Raw genomic sequence first — 23587 nt, 5'->3', positions numbered from 1 at the left:
TAAACTTATCAAACTTTCTTGATATCTCCTGTGAATGTTCCTTTGTATTCAACATCCAAGTCATTTTTGGGGGTCAATTTTTTTCCAGACATAAATTTGGACAGTAATACTTTGTACTTCCATCAAATTTTAATTAAACAAATTAGTTTAGGTTACTATGTTTTCTATTTTTGTATTGATTATTTCTAACAAGTTTTGTCTGACTCGTGTTACTTAGTTTCTAACTAAGTCTATGTGATCTTCCCCCTTTACCTTCTGTTACATTTTAATGACTTGGGTAGCAGACATTCTTGATTGTGGTGCTATACATAGTGAGTTGTGGTATTAGATGGGGGCATCACATCATATTATATTATCTACAATGCTCTCAAGACATCAGTTCTTTTAGGTGTGGTATTCCTGCATATTCTGATAGCATTCACTGGGGGTTGCTGTGACATTTACACACATGTTCACCAAATAATATCACACTCCTACCCTCAGAGATTTCATATCTTTTTTAGATAGATGCTTACCAGAGGTCAACACATTTAGTTGTGGTGCATTCACATGCCTGACCACATGTTGCTGGAAATCTATCGCCTGGCACAAACATGATATCACTAGTTGCATGTATTGGCACCAGGGATTAAACTCATGTCTCTAGGTTTTCACGGCAGCTGCTTTAGCCACAGAGCCATCACTTGTCCCATATGTGTTTTTTCCCTTTTTTTAAGCTCTAACATTTCTGTTGCCACCTACAGTCTAGTTTATATAATTTCCAACCATCTAAGAGTTCCTTTTTCTCATCCACAAAAGAAGCTGTTCATAAAAATAATGCCCCTATCCTGGAATTATTGAGAGGATGTACTGAGTGAGTGATATAAGCATTTTTCACAGAGCCTAGCAAAGAGTAGGTACTTGATAAATTTTTCAAATTCCCATCACATTTGAACTCTGGTCTATTCATCCCTCTTTCACAATCTCCTTTTGGGTACTCTTTGTTTCCATCTTTTTCTTCTTGTTTTATTCCTATATTCTTTTACATAGATTGGTCTTCCTATTTAAAATCTTCTCATCCTTCCTCCATCTTCCCACTCCTTCCAAAATACTTGGATTTCAACTAGCTAATTCCTATTTTCCTTCAAATTATACTTAGATTTCCATTTATTCTCTTAAAGCAAAATATTGGCGATCCAAGTATAGAAACCTGGATCTACAGAGTGTAGATCTGAGTTTGATTTTTTAATAATATCTTTATTTAAACATTGTGATTACAAACATGATTACAGTTGAGTTTCAGTCATAAAAAAAAGAACACCCCTCCTTCACCAGTGCAAAAATTCCCACCACCAATGCCTTCCAACTCCATTCTCCCCAACCCTCTACCTGTATTTTAGACAGGTATTCTATTTCTCTCACTCATTAACATTGTCACGGTAGTTGTTAGTGTAATTATTTCTCTAATGGACCTTACCACTCTTCGTGGTAAGCTTCAGATCATGAACCAGTCCTTCTGGTCCTCATCTCTGAACATTATTACAATAATGTCTTCTGTTTATCTTAAACCCCATAGGTGAGTCCGGGAGGAAGAAAAAGGGAGACAGCTGGGAGCATCCCTGGGCCCCCAGCACCCCCTAAGCTAGGGAGAAGGCCTTCGGCCTGGGGTTTCCACAAGCCCTATGCTGGCGAAAGCTAGCCTCCAGAACAGAAAAGGATTCGCTATAGAACTGGAAACCAGGAGCTGGACAGATAGCATGGAGTTAAGGCATTTTGCCTTGCAAACAGAAGATCAGTTGTTAGAATCCCGGTATCCCGTATGGTTCCTTGAGCCTGCCAGGAGCGATTTTTGAACATAGAGCCAGGAGTAATCCTTGAGCGCTGCCAGGTTTCACCCTCCTCCTCTCCACTGCCCACCCCTCTTGTGCTGGGTGGGGGTTGGGGAAGGCCTGGGGTCCCCTTTAGACTCCTCCCTGGCACCCAGCTCTCTGAGCAAAGTGGTGCACAGGATTTAACACACTCCCAACTATTTCAAAAACATAAAAGGGACATGTATATATCCTTTGAATATTTTATATGTATTCCCTTAACAGCTATAACCCTTACTGAATATTCTCTTATACAGTGACAATTTCCCCCAGTATTTTGTTCTGTTCTTTTCTTTGTGATCTGTTCAATAAGGAATTCTGGTAGAAGAGTCCCTCAGTTTAATGCTTATATTAGAAACAAGTTACGGGGATTGTTGGACTTGTTCCTGCGGCCCCCATATGCACCAATAATACCATGTGGCATTGTTCTTCTTTTGCATAGGCATATTAAAATGAGAAAATACTATACATACAAACAAATTCCTATCTAATAGAGATAGGAACACACAAATCTTGTAATGCAGTGGGACCTTACACCCTGAACATTGTCATAATGACCTGGCTCAGGCCTCAGAAGAACGGGCATTGTCCATTCACCCCTGAACCAGGGATGCCTTCTACGAAACAACCACGGTTGTCTATAACATCACCTGGAAGCGATCCTCTACCAGGAAAGACCCTACCGCTGCTCTAGCATTGACCTACTCCAAAGAGAGTTCCCTTAACACCCAAAAAACTTAACAACAACAACAACCTGCTTTCAGGGCAGGACTCTCTGCATTGCCCTCTAATTGTGTGGTGAATCTAGAGGACGCTCCACATCATCCTGACTTCAATGTAGGATATGTACAGAATTCAGGATCTTTAACTACAGAACCTGACACCAACAGTGTTTTGCGAAAAAAAGTTTATTGGCACCACAGACAATAACTTGGGTTGGACAACATAGCATGCCTGAAATCCAGAGTTGGTCTTATGCCAGAAAACTTCAGGGGTAAGGTCTCCATGTATTTAGACCAAGGCTTTTCCTTCCATGTTCCCCATATTTTGTTGTGCCTACGCAAACAACAATTGCCATTCTAACACCATTTTTACTGTATTTCTTTAACTCTTATCCTTAAAAGAAAAGAAAAAGAGAAGTTGAAAAGCTTACTAAACCTTCTGCTAGGCCTTTAATGAGTTAATTGGTGATTCAATGATTTTCAAAAATATACTTATCACTGAACTTTTCCTTCCTCTTCCATCCCTTGAGTTTTTCTATTTTTTTAATAACTGTGCCTTTGTTTTGCCTGAAACAAATGTATTGTGATCAATTGTGTCAACTATCTGATGTATTTTCTTTAAATAAATTTTTAAAAATAATATTAAAAAAACCATAGATGAGTGAAACTATTCTGTGTGTCTACCTCTGGCTTATTTCACTCAGCATAACAGTTTTCATGTCCACCCATGTATAGGGAAATTTCATGACTTCATCTCTCCTTAGGCTGCATAGTATTCCATTGTGTATATGTACCACAGTTTCTTTAACTATTCATCTGTTGATGGCCATCTGGGTTGTTTCCAGATTCTGGCTATTGTAAATAGTGCTGCAATAAATATAGATATGAGGAAGGTATTTTTGTATTGTGTTTTTGTGTTCCTAGGGTATATCCCTAGGAGTGGTATAGCTGGATCATATGGGAGCTCAATTTCCAGTTTTTTGAAGAATCTACATATTGTTTTCCATGAAAGCTGGACTAGAAGGCATTCCCACCAGCAGTGAATGAGTGTTTCTTTCTCCTCACATCCCTGCCAGCACTAATTGTGCTTATTCTTTGTGATGTGTGCCAGTCTCTGTAGTACCTCATTGATGTTTTGATTTGCATCTCCCTACACTTTCATTTAATTTATAAAATCTTCTCTTATTTTTTTGGTTCTTGGGTCACACCTGGCAGTGCTCAAGTGTTACTCTTTGCTCTACACTCAGAAATTGCTCCTGGCAGGCTCGGGGAGCCATATGGGATGCCAGTTTCAAACCACCGACCTTCTGCATGCAAGACAAATGCCTTACCTCTATGCTATCTCTCCAGCCCCTATAAAATCTTCTTATCTGGCCCCTTTGCCCCTATTTCTATTCCACTTTAAGGACACTAATGGTATCTTAATATCTAAATCTATTATGGTTAGTTGAATTATGGTTAGTTGAATAAATTAATAATTATTTGAATAAATTAGTTAATAAGCTAACCAATTATGATTAGTTGAATAAATGAATGAATGTCCTCAAATTTGCCTTTTCTACTGAATGTCTTCACTTTCTACCAATGTTCCTCATTTTCTTGGTATTCTTGGTTTCTTCCCCAGTCACCAGCTGAGCATTTTCATCATTCCCAAATGAAACACTCCCAAATGAAACATTCCCAAAGGCAACATGTTAACTATGTAAAAAGAAAGAAAGAAAGAAAGAAAGAAAGAAAGAAAGAAAGAAAGAAAGAAAGAAAGAAAGAAAGAAAGAAAGAAAGAAAAAAGAAAGAAAGAAAGAAAGAAAGAAAGAAAGAAAGAAAGAAGAAAGAAAGAAAGAAAGAAAGAAGAAAGAAGAAAAGAAAGAGCGAAGAAGAAAGAAAGAAAGAAGAAAGAAAGAAAGAAAGAAAGAAAGAAAGAAAGAAAGAAAAAAAAAGAAAGAAAGAAAGAAAGAAAGAAAGAAAGAAAGAAAGAAAGAAAGAAAGAAAGAAAAGAAAGAAAGAAAGAAAGAAAGAAAGAAAGAAAGAAAGAAAGAAAGAAAGAAAGAAAGAAAGAAAGAAAGAAAGAAAGAAAGAAAGAAAGATGGGAGACAAATGCCTCCACTTAAAACTGAAATCAAGAGGCGGAGCGATAGCATGGAGGTAAGGCGTTTGCCTTGCATACAGAAGGTCAGTGGTTCGAATCCCAGCATCCGATATGGTCCCCTGAGCCTGCCAGGAGCAATTTCTGAGCATGGAGTCAGGAGTAACCCCTGAGTGCTGCTTCGTGTGACCCAAAAACAAAACAAACAAACAAAAAACCCTGAAACCAAGCAGCATGGACTGGGAAATGTTTACATTCTGTAGCCTATACCCCCTCTATAAAGTTCCTTCATACCTTCCCCTAAGCCTTAATATGAAATCTCAAAGTCTCATCAGAGTTGGCAAGTCCTGTTTGTGTTAGCTTTTACCACCTTGTTTGCTCCTTATTTGGGGGAAATGTGCCCCTTATGACCCTGCCTTATTGGCCAGCCTTATTTGTCTCTTGATCCCAGATACTTGTTCTCACAGACTTCTCCATCTCAAATACATCAAACTTCCTAACTCCCCTATTGTCTTTGTCTCTGTTATCCTCTCTTTGGTGTCCTAGACCCCATATTCCCGTTAACCTTGTTATGCATAAATGTGGTTCAGACGAGATTAGATCACCTGTTTTAGTTTAAGAGGGAGTTTTGGGGATTATCTCCAGCAGATTACTCCCATTTCTGTGCTCAAGGGTCATTCCCATGGTACTGAGGGGACTTCATGGTGCCAGAGACTGAAAGTATCCTTAAAAAGCCCAGAGACGGGGAGGGAGGACAACACTGGTGGTAGGAATGTCCCTGAGTCACTCTCACTATGTCACTATGTCACTTAAATATTACTGTGAAAGACTCATAATTCACTTTGTTCACAATAAAAAATTAAAAAAAAAAAAGCCCAAGACTAAAAAAAAAAATCCATCCTGATAAAGTGCTAGAGATTGAACCAATCTCTCAGTTCATTGAAACACTTCTCAAGGCTGAAAGCAATCCAGACTACACACTATCATGCAACTGACTTTACTACACTAGCATTTACCAAACTCAGAAAACTCAGACCCTTGGCCCAGGAAAAGCTTTATTACTTCTACCTGTTATTCAACTCATTCCAAATCTTTATTTCCCCCATCTGTAATAAGGGAATATCAAATCTATGAAGAATGTTTTATTATAAAAGATAACAATATGAGTGAAAGATTTATAAGTAGAAAGTCAGGAAGGATGCAAAATATCTTTTGGAAGGTATTTTACAGAGCCATGAAAATGTCAATACTAACAAATCTACATATATATAAAGTATATGCAGAATTTACTTTATGACAGAGATTCTGCCCTTTTCAACTAGTTTATCCAGAATGTTCAATGGACAGTTCATTACAGCTAATGGACAGCAGTATAGACTAAAGCTGACTTGGGCTGTGAATTATGTACAATGATATATCTTTTGCAACAGAGATACATCCCAGTGAAAGAGCTCTGGGAATTCACTCAACTCAACATTTATTAATTTAATAGCATTTTAATGTATTAAATTAATGAAAATTGCTAATTACACACCCACATATAACAGTATCTTAGCATTAGAGTTGAAAACTGCACTCCTCATACAAATAATTTTAAAAATGAAAAAATTGCATATTTACATGAGCTGAAATCATTTTTTAGCTCTTTCCTATCTTTCAGCTCTTTCCTATTTCCTTTTTTTTCCTCTCTTTCCTATTTCCTCATGGCTTCATTACCAATGTCCTAGGATGTAAACAGGAGGTTTTTATACTTTCTGGACTCCAGATGGAGCCATGGTTTTAAAACCATACAAACTTAAGTCAAAAGTCATCATGGTGGCTAGAGCACTTAAAGACCAGATCTGAACACTACGTTTTTTCCATTTGTGATTCTGGACATGTCATTCTAAGTCCTTGGGTTTTCTTTTACTCAAACTGCTGCTAGTATTTTTGAGTAGACATAAATGGCTTTGAGACATAAACATTTACAGAGGTGCTCTATCATGCTGACTTCAGTCCAGGTCCTCTAATAATGTGATAGCTCCAGTGGCCAAAAACAAAGCTAAATAGGAAGGAGTACATGCTTTCATGCTGGAGACCTGGCTGCACTGCACGGTCCCAACCACACTGCCTAGAACTAGCTGGATTCATTGTGGAGCTCTGTGGGTTGTGGCCCAAAAGTCAAAAAAAATAAAAAAAAGTGCCCTTCCCTACCCACTTATTGCCAAGCAACATTCTAGAAGTCTTTGTCAGTCTTCATATTAGCATATCAAAGAGAAGAATAAAGCACAATCATAACACGGCAAAATAAATATTTATTAGAAATCATAAAATAATTTCTTCAAGGGCATTTAAGTATTCTTAACTCTATGGCATCTTTCTTAAACATAGTTTTACACACACAACACTAAAAACAAGTCTTATATTAAAATATACAAGGATCAGGCACAATCAGTGAGAATACAGGAAGAATTCTCTGTGGGGCCAACATCACAATAAAATATTTTAATTGATGCACAAATCAAGTATGGCTTACAGGCCGGCATCCACCGCCCATCTACCTGGCCCCCGCCCAGAGTGAAGGACACAGTCCACCAAGACTTGAGGGAGGAAAACAATGTCAATAATACAGAGGTCTCTTGGGCAGCAGCCCTCTAAGAGCTTAGACTTCACAGTATAACCTCACCCACCTCCCACATTCCAGGGAAGAAAGTGAGCACCATTGTTATGCCAAATAGACACATCCATTACATCTAGAATAATGGATTCTTCCTGCGGCAGTTTAGTGAAAGGAAAATTGTCATTCAAGACCATGGTCTGAGCATAAAAGAGTCTTCTCCTGGAAAAGGCTTACACCTCAAATTACTGAAATGTAAATCATGGAGTTTTTAAATATCCTGCTTGATCCATACATTCACTGTGTTGGGAGTTAGGGTGTTGAGCATACTTGGGTGGTTTTATTGATGTTAGAGGAGCAGGCAGTTAGATCACATTCAGCTTTGCTCAGGGCTTTCTCCTCAATCTGTGCTTAGGGGTCACTATTAGTGGTACTTGGGGGACTATATGTGGTGCCAGAAATTGAACCAGGCTTAGTCACATACTAAGGCAAGCACTATAATCCTATACTATTGCTGTTTTTAACCTATAAGAAGGACCACAAGAACAATGTTGATGACCAACACGAATCAAGTAAAAAAGCCTTAGCTCTGTGACATACCAACCACAAAAGCAAGCTCAAATTTATTGAATTCTGTTAAAAAATAAAAATAAGGGTAGAGCAAAGGTACATCTTTGATCTGGGCATCAGGATAGCCTGATTCAACAACTAAGGTGACTTCACTTTCTCAGGTCAAGCTCATTTTTACTTTCAGAGCTTTATATTCTAGGTATAAAATAAGGGAACTGTGCTTTCACAGCAGTGCTCTTGAATTCACTACTTCCCTTTGACTTGGAAACTCTACCTAGGCTCAGATCGTCCTGGCTGAGAGACCTTGTGGGGTGCACTATTGAAAGAATATATAGTACAGGAAATGCTACTGATGATTTTATTCAAGTAAACAGAGAGCAGTTCTCCATACATGTGAGAAGACCAAGATCTACTTGTTGAATTCTTCACAGTGATTGTTCAAGAGGGAAGTAAATAATAATCTTTATACAGTCCTCAATCAAAATAATAGTGGAATTCCCATCTCCATAGCATTAGATGCCTTGTAGACCCAAATGTTTGTCCTTCAAATCAGAATATCAGGAGAAATGGTAATTCCAAATATGGTATACTCCTTTGTAGCATTTCCTAGCTAAATGGGACCTTACTACTGATCTGATTGCATCTTTAACAACATCCTTAAAAGGTGCTTAACAAGCCTGCTTAAACAGCTCCAAAATGTGGAGCAGCTGCTGGGCTGAAATGAATCAAAAATTATCTCTCTCAAATTTATAATCTTTGGCACTAGCTCAGGACATCTGGAACATATTTCTTTTTTACGCATCATGGCATTCTCCCTCCAAATTTCCTCTTTTCCAAAGACATTCCTCATCCCTTTCACCCCTGCTCATGCCTAATTTTAATCTGACAACTGAAAAGCACCAGCTCTGAGCAGTCACTCTTGGATCTATGGGGAACAAGGACCTTTGCATGTGTGCCACGGCCAGCTCTTGCCCCTCCAATTCTGCTACCAGATTAGATGGCACACAAAGTATCCCAGAATGGACTGTTCGGCCCACCGGCCTCAGTTTGTCCCCTCTCCAATTGCCAAGTTCTGTAAAGATAAGGGGTGTGTGTGTGTGTGTGTGTGTGTGTGTGTGTGTGTGTGTGTGTGCATGCGCATGCCATTTAATATTGTTTCAGAATTCCACCTAAGGGAGAGGAGATTTTCTTGTGATTAGGCTCCAGGAATCTGAACATTTTCCTTCTAGATGTGTTTCACCTCTGCCCCAAATGGGCTGTCTAATTTGGGGGGGGTGGGGTGGGCAGGGAGAGAACCAGAACATGGTTCTAAAAATAAGCACCAAGTCTTGGCACATGATACTGTCTCACATTCCTTCTTTTTAGCTTCAAAATTCACAGTTAACCAAAATATATACCAGAGCATTTCAGGTATCTTACTAAACTCCTCCAATGAGAAATACTGACATGTAAAAGTAACGGCTGAGATTTATGACTATATAAATATAGAGCTGCTCCTATTTCTGTTTCCAATGAAGCCAAAATCCCAGCTCAGAAGCCAGCTCCATCATAGGAATGAGACCAAGACAAGGAAAAGAGCCAAGATCTTTCCCCCAAATCATGGGGCCCAGCAGCCTGCTTAGCATTTCTCCTATGGACCATTGTGTGTGTGAAGAAAAGCTTTTTGTCTTTGCTCTGGTCACTCTGAGGCCAAATATATAACATTTATATCCAGCCTCAAACCCAAAAATCTTTTTCTCAGCTTTGAAAATCACATACTTCATCAGAAGTAATTTTCATTCAAAAGTGAAATGTCTTTTCTCTACTGAAAATTAAAACATTGTGCTAATTACTAAAAACGTCTCTAAGTTCGAGACAGCTCAATCCCTGGACTGCCACGGTCATTCATTCCAGGGATAGCTTCCTGTTCCCTAAAGGTTCCAGAAAGGCCTTTCCACAGCTCACTCCCCTCCTCCTCCAGGATATCTGGCTTAGCTCCATACCTGTACTTTCTGGCATGAGAAACCTGTAATCCCCCAAAATAAATAAATAAATAAACCTGCTCAATGTACAAGACATCCTTGAATGCCTAGTTGGCTGAGGGGTGTCAAGAAAATGATGACAGGATGAAAAGCTCCTATCCCTAGTCCTGAAGCCCCTGACCCTACATTACTTCCTCTTTTTTCCAGCCAAGCAGAGGAGCAGTGAGTGAACCAGGCACTTTATCCCAGACTCAAGGGACTCCCAGGTTCTGACTTGCTGGCCACAAGTTTACACACAATCATTTCTGAGAAACAAAACCAAGGGTGTTCCACACTCAGAAAAACTGAGAACCATCTCTCAGCACAATGAAGGGGACTTCTGCCTCTCATTTTTGGCCAGAGCCCAGATCCATCATTTCACAGAGACCTCAGCACTGAGGCAGGACCCCAACTCAGGGTCCAATCTTGGTTTCTGCTTCTACACCGAAGTTTCTGGAAATTCATCTATTTCATCAAATGCATTTAGAGTAGTTTTGCTGTTGCTTCTGGAAGAGTCTTGGATTTTGTTTAAATCTGCTTTAAAAAAAACACAACAATAAAAAACAACTTTCAGAATTACAACCCTCTATAAGACATTTATGGGCAGAGTCCAAAAAGGTGATAAAATGTTATATATGGAAGGGACCAGAGAATTCATTTCAGCCAGCCTTCCCTTTTCACTGATTGAGAAAAGCCCTTCTACACTCAATTTTCCCAAGGTCAGAAAGTCAGAAAGGAGTGGCTATCACCCTTCCTGGTTGCACAGATACCTGTTCGCCTCACAGGCCCTGGATCTTCATTGAGAAAAGAGACGTGCGTTTTCCACTCGGTCCACTTCACCTCATTGATCCTGTAAATGTAACAACATTCTTACTACCTCAACACCACAGCTTACACAAACACTTGACTTTTAAGCTGTCCTAGATAAGCTCCACTCAGTGTGTGCTGGAAATCAGGGCATCTTGTTCCTGCTTAGATCTTGAAGGATCAGTCTCCACCCATTCTGTGAGATCCAGAAACTGAGGGTGGTGTCAAAGGGCATGTTCAGACTGTGTCTGATGAGTAAGAGGGGACCCAGCAGGAAGAAGGAGAGGGAAGAGGCCTGGACAAAGAAGGTATGAGGACAGAGAAATTCAGTTAGGGGTTCAGCTCTCTCTAAGAAAATGAATTAGGGGTCAATCCACCACAAAAATCAAAAACGTGGATTTACAACTAGAAATGATGATATACATACTAGAATGAGGATATTGAAGCTGGAGATATCTATGGTGCGGTAGTCAGAGAAGCAGATTTCAATTCAAGTAATGGTGATACACAAAGCAAGTAGCCTGAAGGCTTGACCAGTCAATGGGGAGTAGGAGAAGGTGAATGCATCAGAAAAGATGCATATGGGATATACAAGTGCTTTTTATTGGGGGAGGGCTGTATTTTAGTAGTGTTCAGGAGCCCAGAGGTCACTTCTAGTAGTGCTCAGCTTGGGGTGGGCCTGATAGTTTTTCATGAAACACTGAGGATCAAACTTTAAGCATCATACATGTCACTACATACTGTCTATCTCTTTGAACTCTCTCACTGACCCCTATAAGTATTCTTTTTTTTTGTTTTTTTGGCTACACCCAGTGATGCTCAGGGGTTACTCCTGGCTATGCACTCAGAAATTGCTCCTGGCTTGGGGGACCATATGGGATGCTGGAGAATGGAACTGCAGTCTGTCCTGGGTCAGCTGCATGCAAGGCAAACACCATACTGCTGCACCATCACTCTGGCCTCCCATAAGTATTCTTAAATTTTTTTTAAATCAGGGGTCAATGAGATAGAACAGCAGTAGGGCAAGGCAAGCGGGTGACCCAGGACTGACAGTGTTTTGATTCCCAGAATCCCATATGGTTCCTCAAGCCAGCCAAGAGTGATTTCTGAGATTTCTGCAGAGCCAAGAGTAACCCCTCAGCACCACCAGGAATGACTCCCAAAAAAATTTTAATTTTTCACTGGCTCAGCCTTTTTGAAAAACAAAATAATATTCCTCATAAAACTAGAAATTTGACTGGAGTGGTGGTACAGCGGTAGGGCATTTGCCTTGCACACAGCTGACCCAGGACAGACCGTAGTTCGATTCCCCAGCGTCCCATATAGTCCCCCAAGCTAGGAAATTTCTGAGCACATAGCCAGGAGTAACCCTGAGTGTCACCAGGTGTGGCCCAAATTAAAATAAATAAATAAATAAATAAATAAATAAATAGAAATTGAGCTTCCATATGGCCCAGCAATACCTCGCCTAGGAATAGACCCTAGTTGCCCAAGAACACAATTCAGAAAAGCCCTCTGCATTCCTATGTTCATCATGCACTATTTATAATAGCCAGAATCTAGAAACAACCCAAGTGCCTGTGAACATATGAGTAGCTAAAGAAACTGTGGTGCATGGACACAATGGAATACTACTCAGCTGTTAGAAAAATGAAGTCATTTACTTTTACATGAAAGAATATGTGTTATATATGAAAGCATTTCCATAAGATTATTATCTCTGCCTGTTGTCCCACCTTCTACCTTCCAGGTGGGGGGGCACTGTTGAAAGCCTAATAAATAGTTTGGGAGCAATGTGCTCCAGGTCTTTTGGTAGAGTTTACTAGCGGCTCTCTACAGATATGGAGGGTATTATGCTAAGCTAAATGAGACAGAGGGAGAAGGATAGACATAGAATGACCGCACTCATTTGTGGAATATATTTAGAAGGCTAATATGGTAATAATATACAATAGAGATGGGGCCAGGAGGACCAGTCCATGGTAGGAAGCTTGCCACAAATAGTGAGGCTAGTACAGTTAAGTCAGAGAAAAGATGACTATGACAATTATAGTTGGAAAAAAGATACCCCTTCAGAAACAATATTGCAAACCACATGTCTAAGTAAGAGAGAGAAAGAGAAAGCGAAGAAAAATGCCTGCCCCAGAGAAAGGCAGGGGAGGTGGAGTGGAAAGGAAACTGGGAACATTGATGGTGGGAAATGTGCACTGGTAAAGGGTGTTGTGCACTATATGACAGATTCAGTCATAAACAATTTTAACTGTAAAAAACTGTATTATGAACAACCTTGTAAACTATGGTGTTTAGATAAAGTAATTTTTTAATTAAAAAATCAAAAATCTGATGTCTGTCAAAGGGAACAAGCTCACTTTCCATTTACCAATGGCAAACATGTCTTGGGTCACCTGGAATCACATTTACTCACACAAGTCAGACAGAAAGACAAAGAGCTCCAGGTTGGCAAACCTTTTCTAAAACGAACACTGGACAGCAAAGGGTCATACAGCATCCAAGAAAAAAATGCTGCCTAGAATCTCCTTTCCTTCCATAGATCACCTTGTAATAGGATCTGGGACTAAAATCTGATGAACATGTGACAGCTCTGTTCCTCTAACAGCCCCCATTCACCTCAATTCACTCTCTTTACCACCCCCAAACCACAACCACCACCACCCCAATACCTCAAACACAGTCGGTAATCATCCTCTGCCACTTTACACAGTTCTCCCATCCGGAATCTACTCCGCAGCCACTCTGGTAACATTTTCTCAAACTCCAATATTGTCCGGGCTCTCTTAAAGACATAAGAAAACATCAAAGAGCATGAGGAACCAGCCCAGGACATGAGCATTTGAATGCACATACATCTGCAAAGTGTGTGTGTGTGTGTGTGTGTGTGTGTGTGTGTGTGTGTGTGTGTGTGTGTGTGCGCGCGCGCGCGCGCGCGCACCTTGGTACCTTTAGTACCTTGGGAAAGGTACTAAAATAGCTTTCCACATGACATAATGGTTTCTGTAAATCCAAGAGCTGCCTGGCTGAAAGCGTTCTCTCCTGGTGTCCCATGGTAAAGGGAAATTCATGTAGTCCCACTTGGAAAGAAGACTGGGATCCGCTTGACAGCTTTTTCAGTCAGAATCTGTCTGACCTCTCCTGAATGTTATCAACAATCCAAACAAGGAGGCCCTAGAAACTTCCTCAAGTCAAACTTCACTCAGTTCTGCTTCTGGGACCACAAAAGGATATCACTTCCTCTGTGGAACAGCTCAGTCACGGTCTGAAGGGGCATATGCCTTCTCCAGTCCCAGCTCCAACACTATTTCTGTGAGGCTGGTTTTTCTAGTGCTCTCCCAGAGTCCACTCACACACACCCTCCCAGCTACCTCATAGTTAGTGTTTTCTAGCAGCCTAAAGTCACACTTCCACTTCCACATGTCACAAAACTGACTTTGAGCATAGCACCACCCTAAGTCAGAGATCCTCTCACTAAGAGCCTTCACACAAGAAACATAGACTAAGGCCTCCACAAGACTGCCCAATAGGAAGTGATGCATAGTCCCAGGCCTTGCTCGTCCTCCCCCTGACTTCCCACCCCCACATTGAGGCTATCAATACTAAGTACTGGATCGAGACCCCACAGAGGCCTGATCCCAGTTCTCAGCCAAGCTCACCTGCAGACGCCAGATGCGCTCACTCTCCTTGGAAACATTCTCTACTGTCTCACCCATCAGGGCGATGAGCATGTTGAGGAGGAGGACAAAGGTGAGGATCACATAGGTGATAAGCAAGAACAGGAAAAGGATGGAGTACTTGGAGTTCTGCTGGATATTCAGGTCGCCCAGGCCAATGGTGAGCTTGAAGAGTTCCAGCACGGCCTCACTGAAGGTGCCATAGGAGCTGCAGTTCTTGTTGTCTTCGGGACACTTCTCTATCAGTGAGGCTAGGGCTGGGAGGACATAGCAGAATTCTCTTCAGTCTCTCTGACTGAGCAGTTAGTTACCCAACAAGTTTGAGCAAGTCCATTCAGAAACGCACACATACATACCCCACACAGACACACAGCATACACACAGCACACATGTCACAACCCATAAATACCGTATCTTCCGGCGTATAAGATGACTTTTGAAACAAAAAAAAAAGTCAACCAAAAATTAGGGGTCGTCTTATACGCCGAGTATATCCTGAAAAATGTTTCAATATGCCGCTAAACAAAAATTGTTTGAATATTGCCACAAAATGAATTTTCCAACTCGATCCTGCACCAATAACTGCAAGGCTGCTCGGACCGCCTCTCTAACTCAACCAATCCAAGCAGGCTTGCATGCAAATTAGACAATGTTCTGGACCCGAATCTACACTGTAAAAAGCCTGCTCAGATTGGCCAGAGTCAGAGAGGAAGTCTATTACAGTATAACCTTTGAACCTTTGCTTGTTGTGATTGGCTCACTGTGGTACACACAGTTGCAGCACAGGTACGTTCTGTCTGATACAGTGAATATAGGCCTAAACCTATGTTTTAACTGTAAAATTAGGGGGTCGTTATACACCCAGTCATCTTATACACCAGAAAATACAGTATATATACCATGCATCACACACATACATCATATTTATGCACACTACACATACTGAAAACACATCACACCTACCACACATCACAGCACATATGCAACATGTTACATACACATCCCACATACAACACACATCACATACCAACACACACCTAACCCCTGCAGAAAAACACTTCTTGCCTTACCTCCCCCATCCATTCTCTTCTTTAGAGCACTCATTTGGCCCTTAACCATGTGCAGCTTTGTAAAGTTGCTCATTATAACCTAGCTGTGTTTCTGTGTCACCAACCAGACTTTGATCACTTGACTTTCTGTGCTCTAAAACTTCTCCCCAGAGACTAAGTAATCCTGAGCTGGAAAGATCTCAAAGGGTTGAGTGTATGCTCTGCATACAAAGGGCCTAGGTTGGATTCCCAGATTAGGTACCCTGAGCACTAGTGTGGGTATCCCCCAAACAAGGAGCCAATAGTAGCCTCTGAGCATAGCAGGGTGTGGCCTAATCCTCTCTTCTAAGAAAATGGACTATGTGATTAGTGAAATATTCAAACCCCTCATAAGGCCCAGGGCTCTCTCATCTCTTCTTTCCAACACACAGCTGACTCACAGCTGTCTGGTTGGCTTGGAATGGATGGATGGATGGATGGATGGATGGATGGATGGATGGATGGATGGATGGATGGATGGATGGATGGATGGATGGATGGATGGTCACATTAATAAATTAGTAAATGGATAGATTAACAAATGAGTACATGAAGGAACAAATAAGTGTGACCTTGGATAGGTATCAGGCAGAGAGGAGCTGTCTTAGAAACTCTGACTTAGGGGGTGCTAGGTACAAACTCAGAGGTGTGATTTGTGAGTATGGAAATGTGACTTTAGACTGCTATAAGGACACCAGCCACAGAACGGGTAGGAGGTGTGAGCTTAGGGAGAGAACTGGAAACCAGACCACTCAGCTATCTAATTTCAAATGCAGATAGTCACTAAAAAATAATGAAACATGCATAAAAATAAAACCATATTCCTCTGTATAGAACTTAGGGGAAAAAATCTGATAGTGCTGTATCCTCTGTGCTAATGGATTTTAAAGAAGGCTACTCATGACACTCAAATATATTTGAAGCAAACAGTTAAAGTAACAGGATACAGAAGACTAAAGATTTCTAAGTTCTAATCAATTACATTTCTGCTAACTTTAGTTACCCTATCTGTAAAATAGGGTCAAAAACACCTGTCAAGTCTATCTCATGTTGGGAGGCCCACACAGATGGATGTGAAGATACACAACACCATGTGGATGGGTTACGCAGTGGTCCTCAAACTACAGCCCATGGGCCACATATTGTATTTGCTCCCATTTTGTTTCTTCACTTCAAAATAAGATATATTCAGTTTTCATAGGAATTTATTCATAGTTTTTATTTTTACTATAGTTCGGCCCTCCAACAGTCTGAGGGACAGTGAACTTGCCCCCAGTTTAAAATTTTTGAGGATCACTGGCTAGAGGAACATGTCTGATTGAAGTATTTAAGCCTGTTCACCTTCTTATGAACAAATAACTTCCTCTACATCAAGGTGCTAAGAAAAGGAAAACATAGTATATGCAAGTGTTAAGCTCAATAAGTGTTCAACTGGGAGTTTGTGTAATTGTGGATAAGGTCAAGAGGGCTGTTGTATTTTAACATTTATAAAGACATTTCAAATTTTTTATAAATATGGGATTATTGCTTAAAAATATATTACTGAGGCTGGAAAGAATAGAGTATGTAGGACACTTGCCTTATCTGAGGCCAGCCCAGGTTCAATCCCCAGCACCCATATGGTCCCTGAAGTCCTCCAGAAGTGATACCTGAGCACAGAGCCAGGAATCAGCCCAAGTATGCCCCAAAACCAAATTAATAATAATAATAATAAATGAAAATAAATTACCTACTCCAAATCCAAGTAAGAACACAATATATACAAACAGAAACTTGAGAACATCATGCAAAATGACCTATAAATTTAGAAAGAAACATAATCACAGGTAAGTTTGAGTGTATGAGCACTGCACATCAGTCTCAGCATTTCCACTCTCTTTTCTAGGCTTCTGCTGATCACACTTCATCAGGCCATTCTTCCTCCCTAGCCAATCCCCATCCACTATGGTCAAATCCCCAAGTGACACCTAAACTCAGCTCTGCCACCTCCTCTAAATCCTATTCTTGTGTTCCTCCTGGAACTGTCTCTCTTGGTCCCTGCTGATTCTCCCTGTACATTGACCCTTTCCTTATAGAGTTTCCCTTATGGAATCCTAGAGTAGATTCATACCAGCTCAAAAGAGCTAATGGTCGGGGTCGGCGAGGTGGTGCTAGAGGTAAGGTGTCTGCCTTGCAAGCGCTAGCCAAGGAAGGACCACGGTTCGATCCCCCGGCATCCCGTATGGTCCCCCCAAGCCAAGAACTAGTTCTGAGCTAATAGCCAGGAGTAACCCCTAAGCATCAAATGGGTGTGGCCCAAAAACAAAAAAAAGAGCTAATGGTCACATTTTAATAAAAAAATTTTACCCTTTGCTCAGCACAGCTATTATGAATAATTTATTACTATAAACTTATAATTAAATAAATTATATTACCAAAGTAAATATTCAAAACTTATCCCTTATCACTTTCACAATGATTTATGTTCTTGAGATCAAATAAGCCTATCAGAACCTGGTGGAAATACTACACATGGTATATATCTCTTCTCAATACAAGTTCTGTGACATCATGCTAAGAGTTGGAAATTGCCACAGTGAAGTTATTTACACCAAGGAAATTGGTAAATACTACAAAGACAGAGACTGGCTTATTTTCTTGTGGGTTATCTATTTGTTGACCTGAGATACCAATGCAGAAAATGTTAAGCCAGGTTAAACTTAAAGGTGTGTTTTATTTATAGCTGTTACATTAGGAATAACACAATAATATTCATAAACTATTCTTCTAAAAACCATTATTCAATTCTGCAAATAAATGGTTCATATAATTGACAAACAAGTGAAGTTACAATCTAAGTCTTTGTTGTTTCATTATTGATCCAACATTTATTTGCTAGTTGTGACCCTAAGCTGGTAACATGGGGCTGGAGAGAATGTATAGGAGTTAGGGCATTTTTCCTGCATATGACTGACCCTGGTTCAACTCTTCTGACACTACTGGTGATCCTTTCTGAGCACAACATCAGGAATAGTCTCTGAGCATGACTGAGTGTGCAAACCTGCAAGCACCCCCAAAAAAATTTTAACAATTATCAAAAAAAAGATCCAGATTCATCTATTATAAATATCACAGTTCTGTGAGTGTGAATATGTGTGTGTGTTTTCCAGAAGGCCCAACACATCAATTTTGAAGTGTGAATATTCCATAAAAAGTGTATCTCTTCCTAATGCCCAACAAGTCCGTGAATTTCTAAGGCATAGACACTTAAAGACTGAGAAAGGCAAAGGCTGGCAGTGTCAGACATACCTTCTGGATCATAACGCTGTACATGCCCATGGACTGGAATCCTCTTGTGTAGTAGAGCATATTCGCCCAGCCCAGGGCCATGGCCAGCACAAGGCAGGCAAGGTACTCTTTGTAGGCAAACAAGTATAAGAAGACAGACAATATCACAAGCACAGCTTGGACAAAACTGTTCAGGAGACACAGGAAACAAGGAAGGGCCTTACTTACTTCTCCTCACCATCAAGGCAGAGACAGTCAAATTCCCCAGACTCCCTCAACCCCTGAACAGTCACCTCAGTGGCTGATGCTGGAGAGATGAATATTGCGGCCCCAGGCCCACTCGACTGTGTCTAAGATTCAGCCTCCCGGACTGTGTCACCCGAAGTGCAACAGGATCAGTGGTGGGCTGCTTGAAGCTGATAGGGGGACATTTTAAAAATACAGATCCTTGGGGCTGGAATGGTGGCACAGGGCATAAGGTGACTGCCTTGCGTGCACTAGCCTAGGACGGACCATGGTTCAATCCCCTGGTGTCCCATATGGTCCCCAAGCCAGGGGCGATTTCTGAGCGCATAGCCAGGAGTAACCCCTAAGCCCAAAAAAAAGCAAACAAACAAAAAATATACAGATCCTGGACTAGGGTGTGACTCCAAAGGCAGAGCACCGGCTTAGAATGTGCAAGGCTCTGGGATTTAATCCCCACCACTAAGTGGCTCCCCAAAATCATGTGTGGCCCCCACACAAAATAACAAAAATAAACCACATGTGCAAACCAATAAAATGTGAATATTTTGTTGATAGATTTGTAACACTATGAATTTTCTGAAATAATGTACTATGATCATAGAAAATGTTAGCATTAGAAAATATTGAGGGGCCGGAGTGATAGTACAGCGGTAGGGCATTTGCCTTGCATATGGCTGACCCGGGACTGACCTGGGTTCAATCCCTGACTTCCATATGGTCCCTCGAGCCTGCACGGAGCAATTTCCTGAGCACAGAGCCAAGAGTTAACCCCTCAACACCACCGAGTGTGGCCACAAAAAAAAAAAAAAAAGAAAGAGAGAGAGAAAGAAGTTGAATGATAAATTGATATTTTTAAACTTTCTTTTAAGTTTAATTAGTTAAATAATTTTAGGAGCTGGAGCTATAGTCCAGCAGGTAGGGCATTTGCCTTGCAAGTGGCCAATCCAGGTTCAATTCCCTTCATCCTCTAAGGTCTCTTGAGTATTGCCTGGAGTAATTCCTGAGTGCAGGGCAAGAAGTAAACCTTAAATATCACTTGATGTGGTCCCCAAAAACATACATTAAAAACAGATACTTTTAAAAGCAATTAAAAATAAAATAAAAACAAAGTCCAAGGCCCCAGAAGGCTTGTTCAAAGCCCTAGAGAAGGCAGGATTGAGTTCAGCAGTAAAGCACAAGCCTTCATGCATGGTACATGGTCTCTATTCTGAGCACCCTAGGGTAGGGGCAATAGAGTGGGGGCTACTGAATATAGTCCAGAAGCTACATAGTTTTATATCACCCACGATTCCTGATTCCCACAGACACTGGAATGCTACTAGGTGACCCAATGAGGATGTAGTGATTCACATTTTAACAAAAAATTTTTCATACTTTCAACATCCATATCTATTAGCAAACCATGTTTATGGGCCCATTTAACAGCAAGTCGTTTCAGAGCCTACAAAGTATATTTTTAATACTTGAAAAGAAATCCAAGTCTTGGGTGTGGAGTAAAAGTAGCAGTGAGTACAGTGGTTGCCTTGCATGCAGCTAATCCATGTTCAATACCCACCATCCCATACAGTCTGCCAGGAATGCTTACTGTGTGTAGAACCAGAAATAAGCCCTGAGCACCACTGAGTGGTGAGAAAAAAAAATCCTGAGCAAAATTAAATAAATAAACAAAGCAAAAAAATTTCAATCTTTACTACATGAAACAAGCCAATCACAAAAATGATTAAACCATGTGCTGATGACACTTCTCTGAGATACTTCCAATCTGTAAGATACAGTGGAAACCTAGGAATCAAGGGAAGTGTGGTTTGAGGACTGGATTTTTTCAGTTATGCAAGAGAAAAGGAGCTCTAGAAGAAGGTGCTCCACACTGGGAATAGACTTAACACTATTAAATCATCCCACTTAGAAAAGCTTATCTATTGGGAAGCCCCCTTTGGAGACCTCGTCCTGTAATATGGAGCTTCCCTGCACTCCTTCCCCTTCCTTTACCCTTTCAATAAAGGAATGTCTCTGAATTCAGCAAAAAATAAAGAAAAAATGCTTATGTATTTTATCACACTCTTTTTACATTTTACACACCAAATATCTGAGTCAAAATCTACTTGGTCAAAATCTATTATGTCAAAATAAACAGTGCTATGTCAACATCATGACATGGGTAGTCAGGTGGTTGTGTCGATTGCATAATTCAATTTCTGACTGGTTGGAAATTGAAACAAACAAACTCGTTTGCTTTGTGCAGATAAAAGCAAACCTTAAGATATAGAACATGGGGGGCCCGGAGAGATAGCACAGCGGCGTTGCCTTGCAAGCAGCCAATCCAGTACCAAAGGTGGTTGGTTCGAATCCCGGTGTCCCATATGGTCCCCAGTGCCTGCACAGGAGCTATTCAGAGCAGACAGCCAGGAGTAACCTGAGCATCGCCGGGGTGTGGTCCAAAACCAAAAAAAAAAGAAAAGATATAGAACATGGAACAGTAAGTACTGTGGGTAGGCCTTGCACACAGCTGAGCTGGGTTTGATCTCCGAGCATCCCATATGGTCCCCTGAACCTGCAAGATTAATTCTGAGCAAGAGCCAAGAGTAAATCTTAAGCACTACTGGATATGCAACCCCTCCAAAAAAAGATATAAATATGTAAGGATCAAAAGTGAGGGAGCCCACATATTCCTTTCCTCTGTACCAGATCTGGAAAAATGTTCAGCCAGTAGGTTAGTAAAGCCAGAAAAATTAGTATTACTTAATGAGGCATGCATGTATGACCACGAATGACGTTATCAATATCCAAAAGGCCCTTGGAAGAAAATGGGTTTCCCATCCCTGCTCTACACTAACAAAATAACTAAGTAAAGAGCAGAAAAATATATTGATGACTCTGGTCTGCAGTGAATCCAGTGGCTACCTAAATGGGTTTTTCTCAGGAATCAGTACACAACTTCTCATAGGTGAAAGCTCATATGACTCACTTGATGGGACAGCACTGAACTTTTACAACTTCTAGACACTCCCACACTCCTTCCAACATAAATAAGACATTGGCCCCTGCCTCTGGAAGGCAAGTACATACATAATAAAACATCAGCTATTTGGGCATAAGGTCAAAATTCAAGGTCCTGTGCAACCAGCCTCCAGAATGATTTAGCAGAGGGACCTGGTGGGAAGAAGGGCAGAGCTACGAAGTCCGACATTCTTCATGTCAGGGTGCAATTCTGACCATTTAAATGACAATAATGCTGAGTTCATATATGTTCTTTAATAACCAGGGGTCACAGAAGCCTCTAATATCAGCAACACATGTTCTCAATGAGACCAGATACTGCACTGAGCTTCTGATAAAGGCTTGGGATAAATAGTCAGCCCTGCTCTCACTGGAAGAGAGATGGTGAAGCATGCTGGCATCAGCAGCACTGAAGCTCTCCAGGACTGGGAGGAATGCACTGCCTGGCCCTGTATTCCTGCTCTGGTTCCTGTGGATGAGACTTGAAGTTTCTCCAGCACCTTTTATATCTGCTCTGAGGACCTCCCAGATAGCAGTTTCTAGACCCCAAATAAGGAGAAAAAACTGAGCTGAAATATTCCTTCATAAAAAAGTGAATAGCTGTCTCACTCTCACTCACACCTCAAAAACAAAACTACCTTCTCAAAAGTAAAATAATTATAATAAAGTATATAGAACTGTGGAGGGTCTAGGAGGTTTCAGCCAACTGAAACCAGTTCGTGGAAATTGAGTTTTCCTCTTCTAGGGACTTCTGCCTGATTACTACTCAGTTCAGGAGAAGTTCCCAGGCATATGATAGTGACACTGGAGGGTGGATGTTCCAGAAGGACAGAGAAGCAATCAGGTGGGACTTTAGCCTAACTATACCCTGGTGATCCCAGAAACAGACCTACTTACAAGACGAAGTGAAACCAGGCATCGAGAGAGGTTGGACTGCAGATCGGAGGGTCTGAGCAGGAAGATGGCAATACCCTAGGATCAGAGGGAAAGAAATCTGGTTCTCTGTGTATCTCTTGCAGAGAAAATGAACAGACTGAGTCCAGACTGAGCATGAGGATAGGGAAGTGTGTGAAGTCTCAGACAAGGAAGATAGAAGATCTGAGTCTGTGGGCAAGAAGCAAAAGCAGGATGAAGAAGGCCCACCAAATCTAACATCGCTCACTCTCTCCCCTTTTGCTCACCTCAGAATGTGCAAAGCAGCATAGTTCTAGAGCTTTCTGCCATTACTTTCAGCAAATCTAGCTCTACAACTGCCAAACTATTCTTCACTCTGTTCCCCTGCCTGTCCTAAAATTATCTGCATGCCAATGTTCTCACACTCATCCTACCTGCTTGGATAACTACCCTTCTGCCTGCATCCCCTTCCTTTTTTTATCCTCAAATAACAGTCATCTCTGCTTTCTCAGTACTGACTTACACCCAATGTAGGTTCTTTTATTGCCTATGTTAATATTTCAATACTTATAGCCATCTGAAATTCTCATCATGAGGAGGGCACAGAGACCAGTCTCTCTCTGCCCCTATCACCTCCTCACCCAAGACTCCAAATATAGGTAGACAATGAACTAATCCATCAACAATCATCAGTAAATAAATGAAAAGATAGTTGGTTGAAAGATGAAAAGACAATAAGTAAGGATGGGAACGGTGGATGGAGGGGAGAAAAAATCAGGTTACT

General features: G+C 40.9%; 1 protein-coding gene across 1 annotated transcript in view; it reads right to left on the bottom strand.

Moving 5' to 3' along the window:
* Positions 1-10257: 10257 nt before the first annotated feature.
* The window catches only part of TRPV3 (transient receptor potential cation channel subfamily V member 3), a 34944-nt gene continuing 21614 nt past the window's right edge, over positions 10258-23587 (bottom strand). The window contains 8 exon segments of the mRNA XM_049782347.1: positions 10258-10355; positions 10589-10668; positions 13307-13419; positions 14294-14568; positions 17129-17195; positions 18688-18853; positions 22807-22829; positions 22831-22881. Of these exon segments, the coding sequence (XP_049638304.1) occupies positions 10258-10355; positions 10589-10668; positions 13307-13419; positions 14294-14568; positions 17129-17195; positions 18688-18853; positions 22807-22829; positions 22831-22881 (873 nt within the window).

This window comes from Suncus etruscus, chromosome 1 (assembly GCF_024139225.1).
Source record: "Suncus etruscus isolate mSunEtr1 chromosome 1, mSunEtr1.pri.cur, whole genome shotgun sequence".
Lineage (NCBI taxonomy): Eukaryota > Metazoa > Chordata > Mammalia > Eulipotyphla > Soricidae > Suncus > Suncus etruscus.
This window is presented reverse-complemented; position numbering and strand designations above follow the sequence as displayed.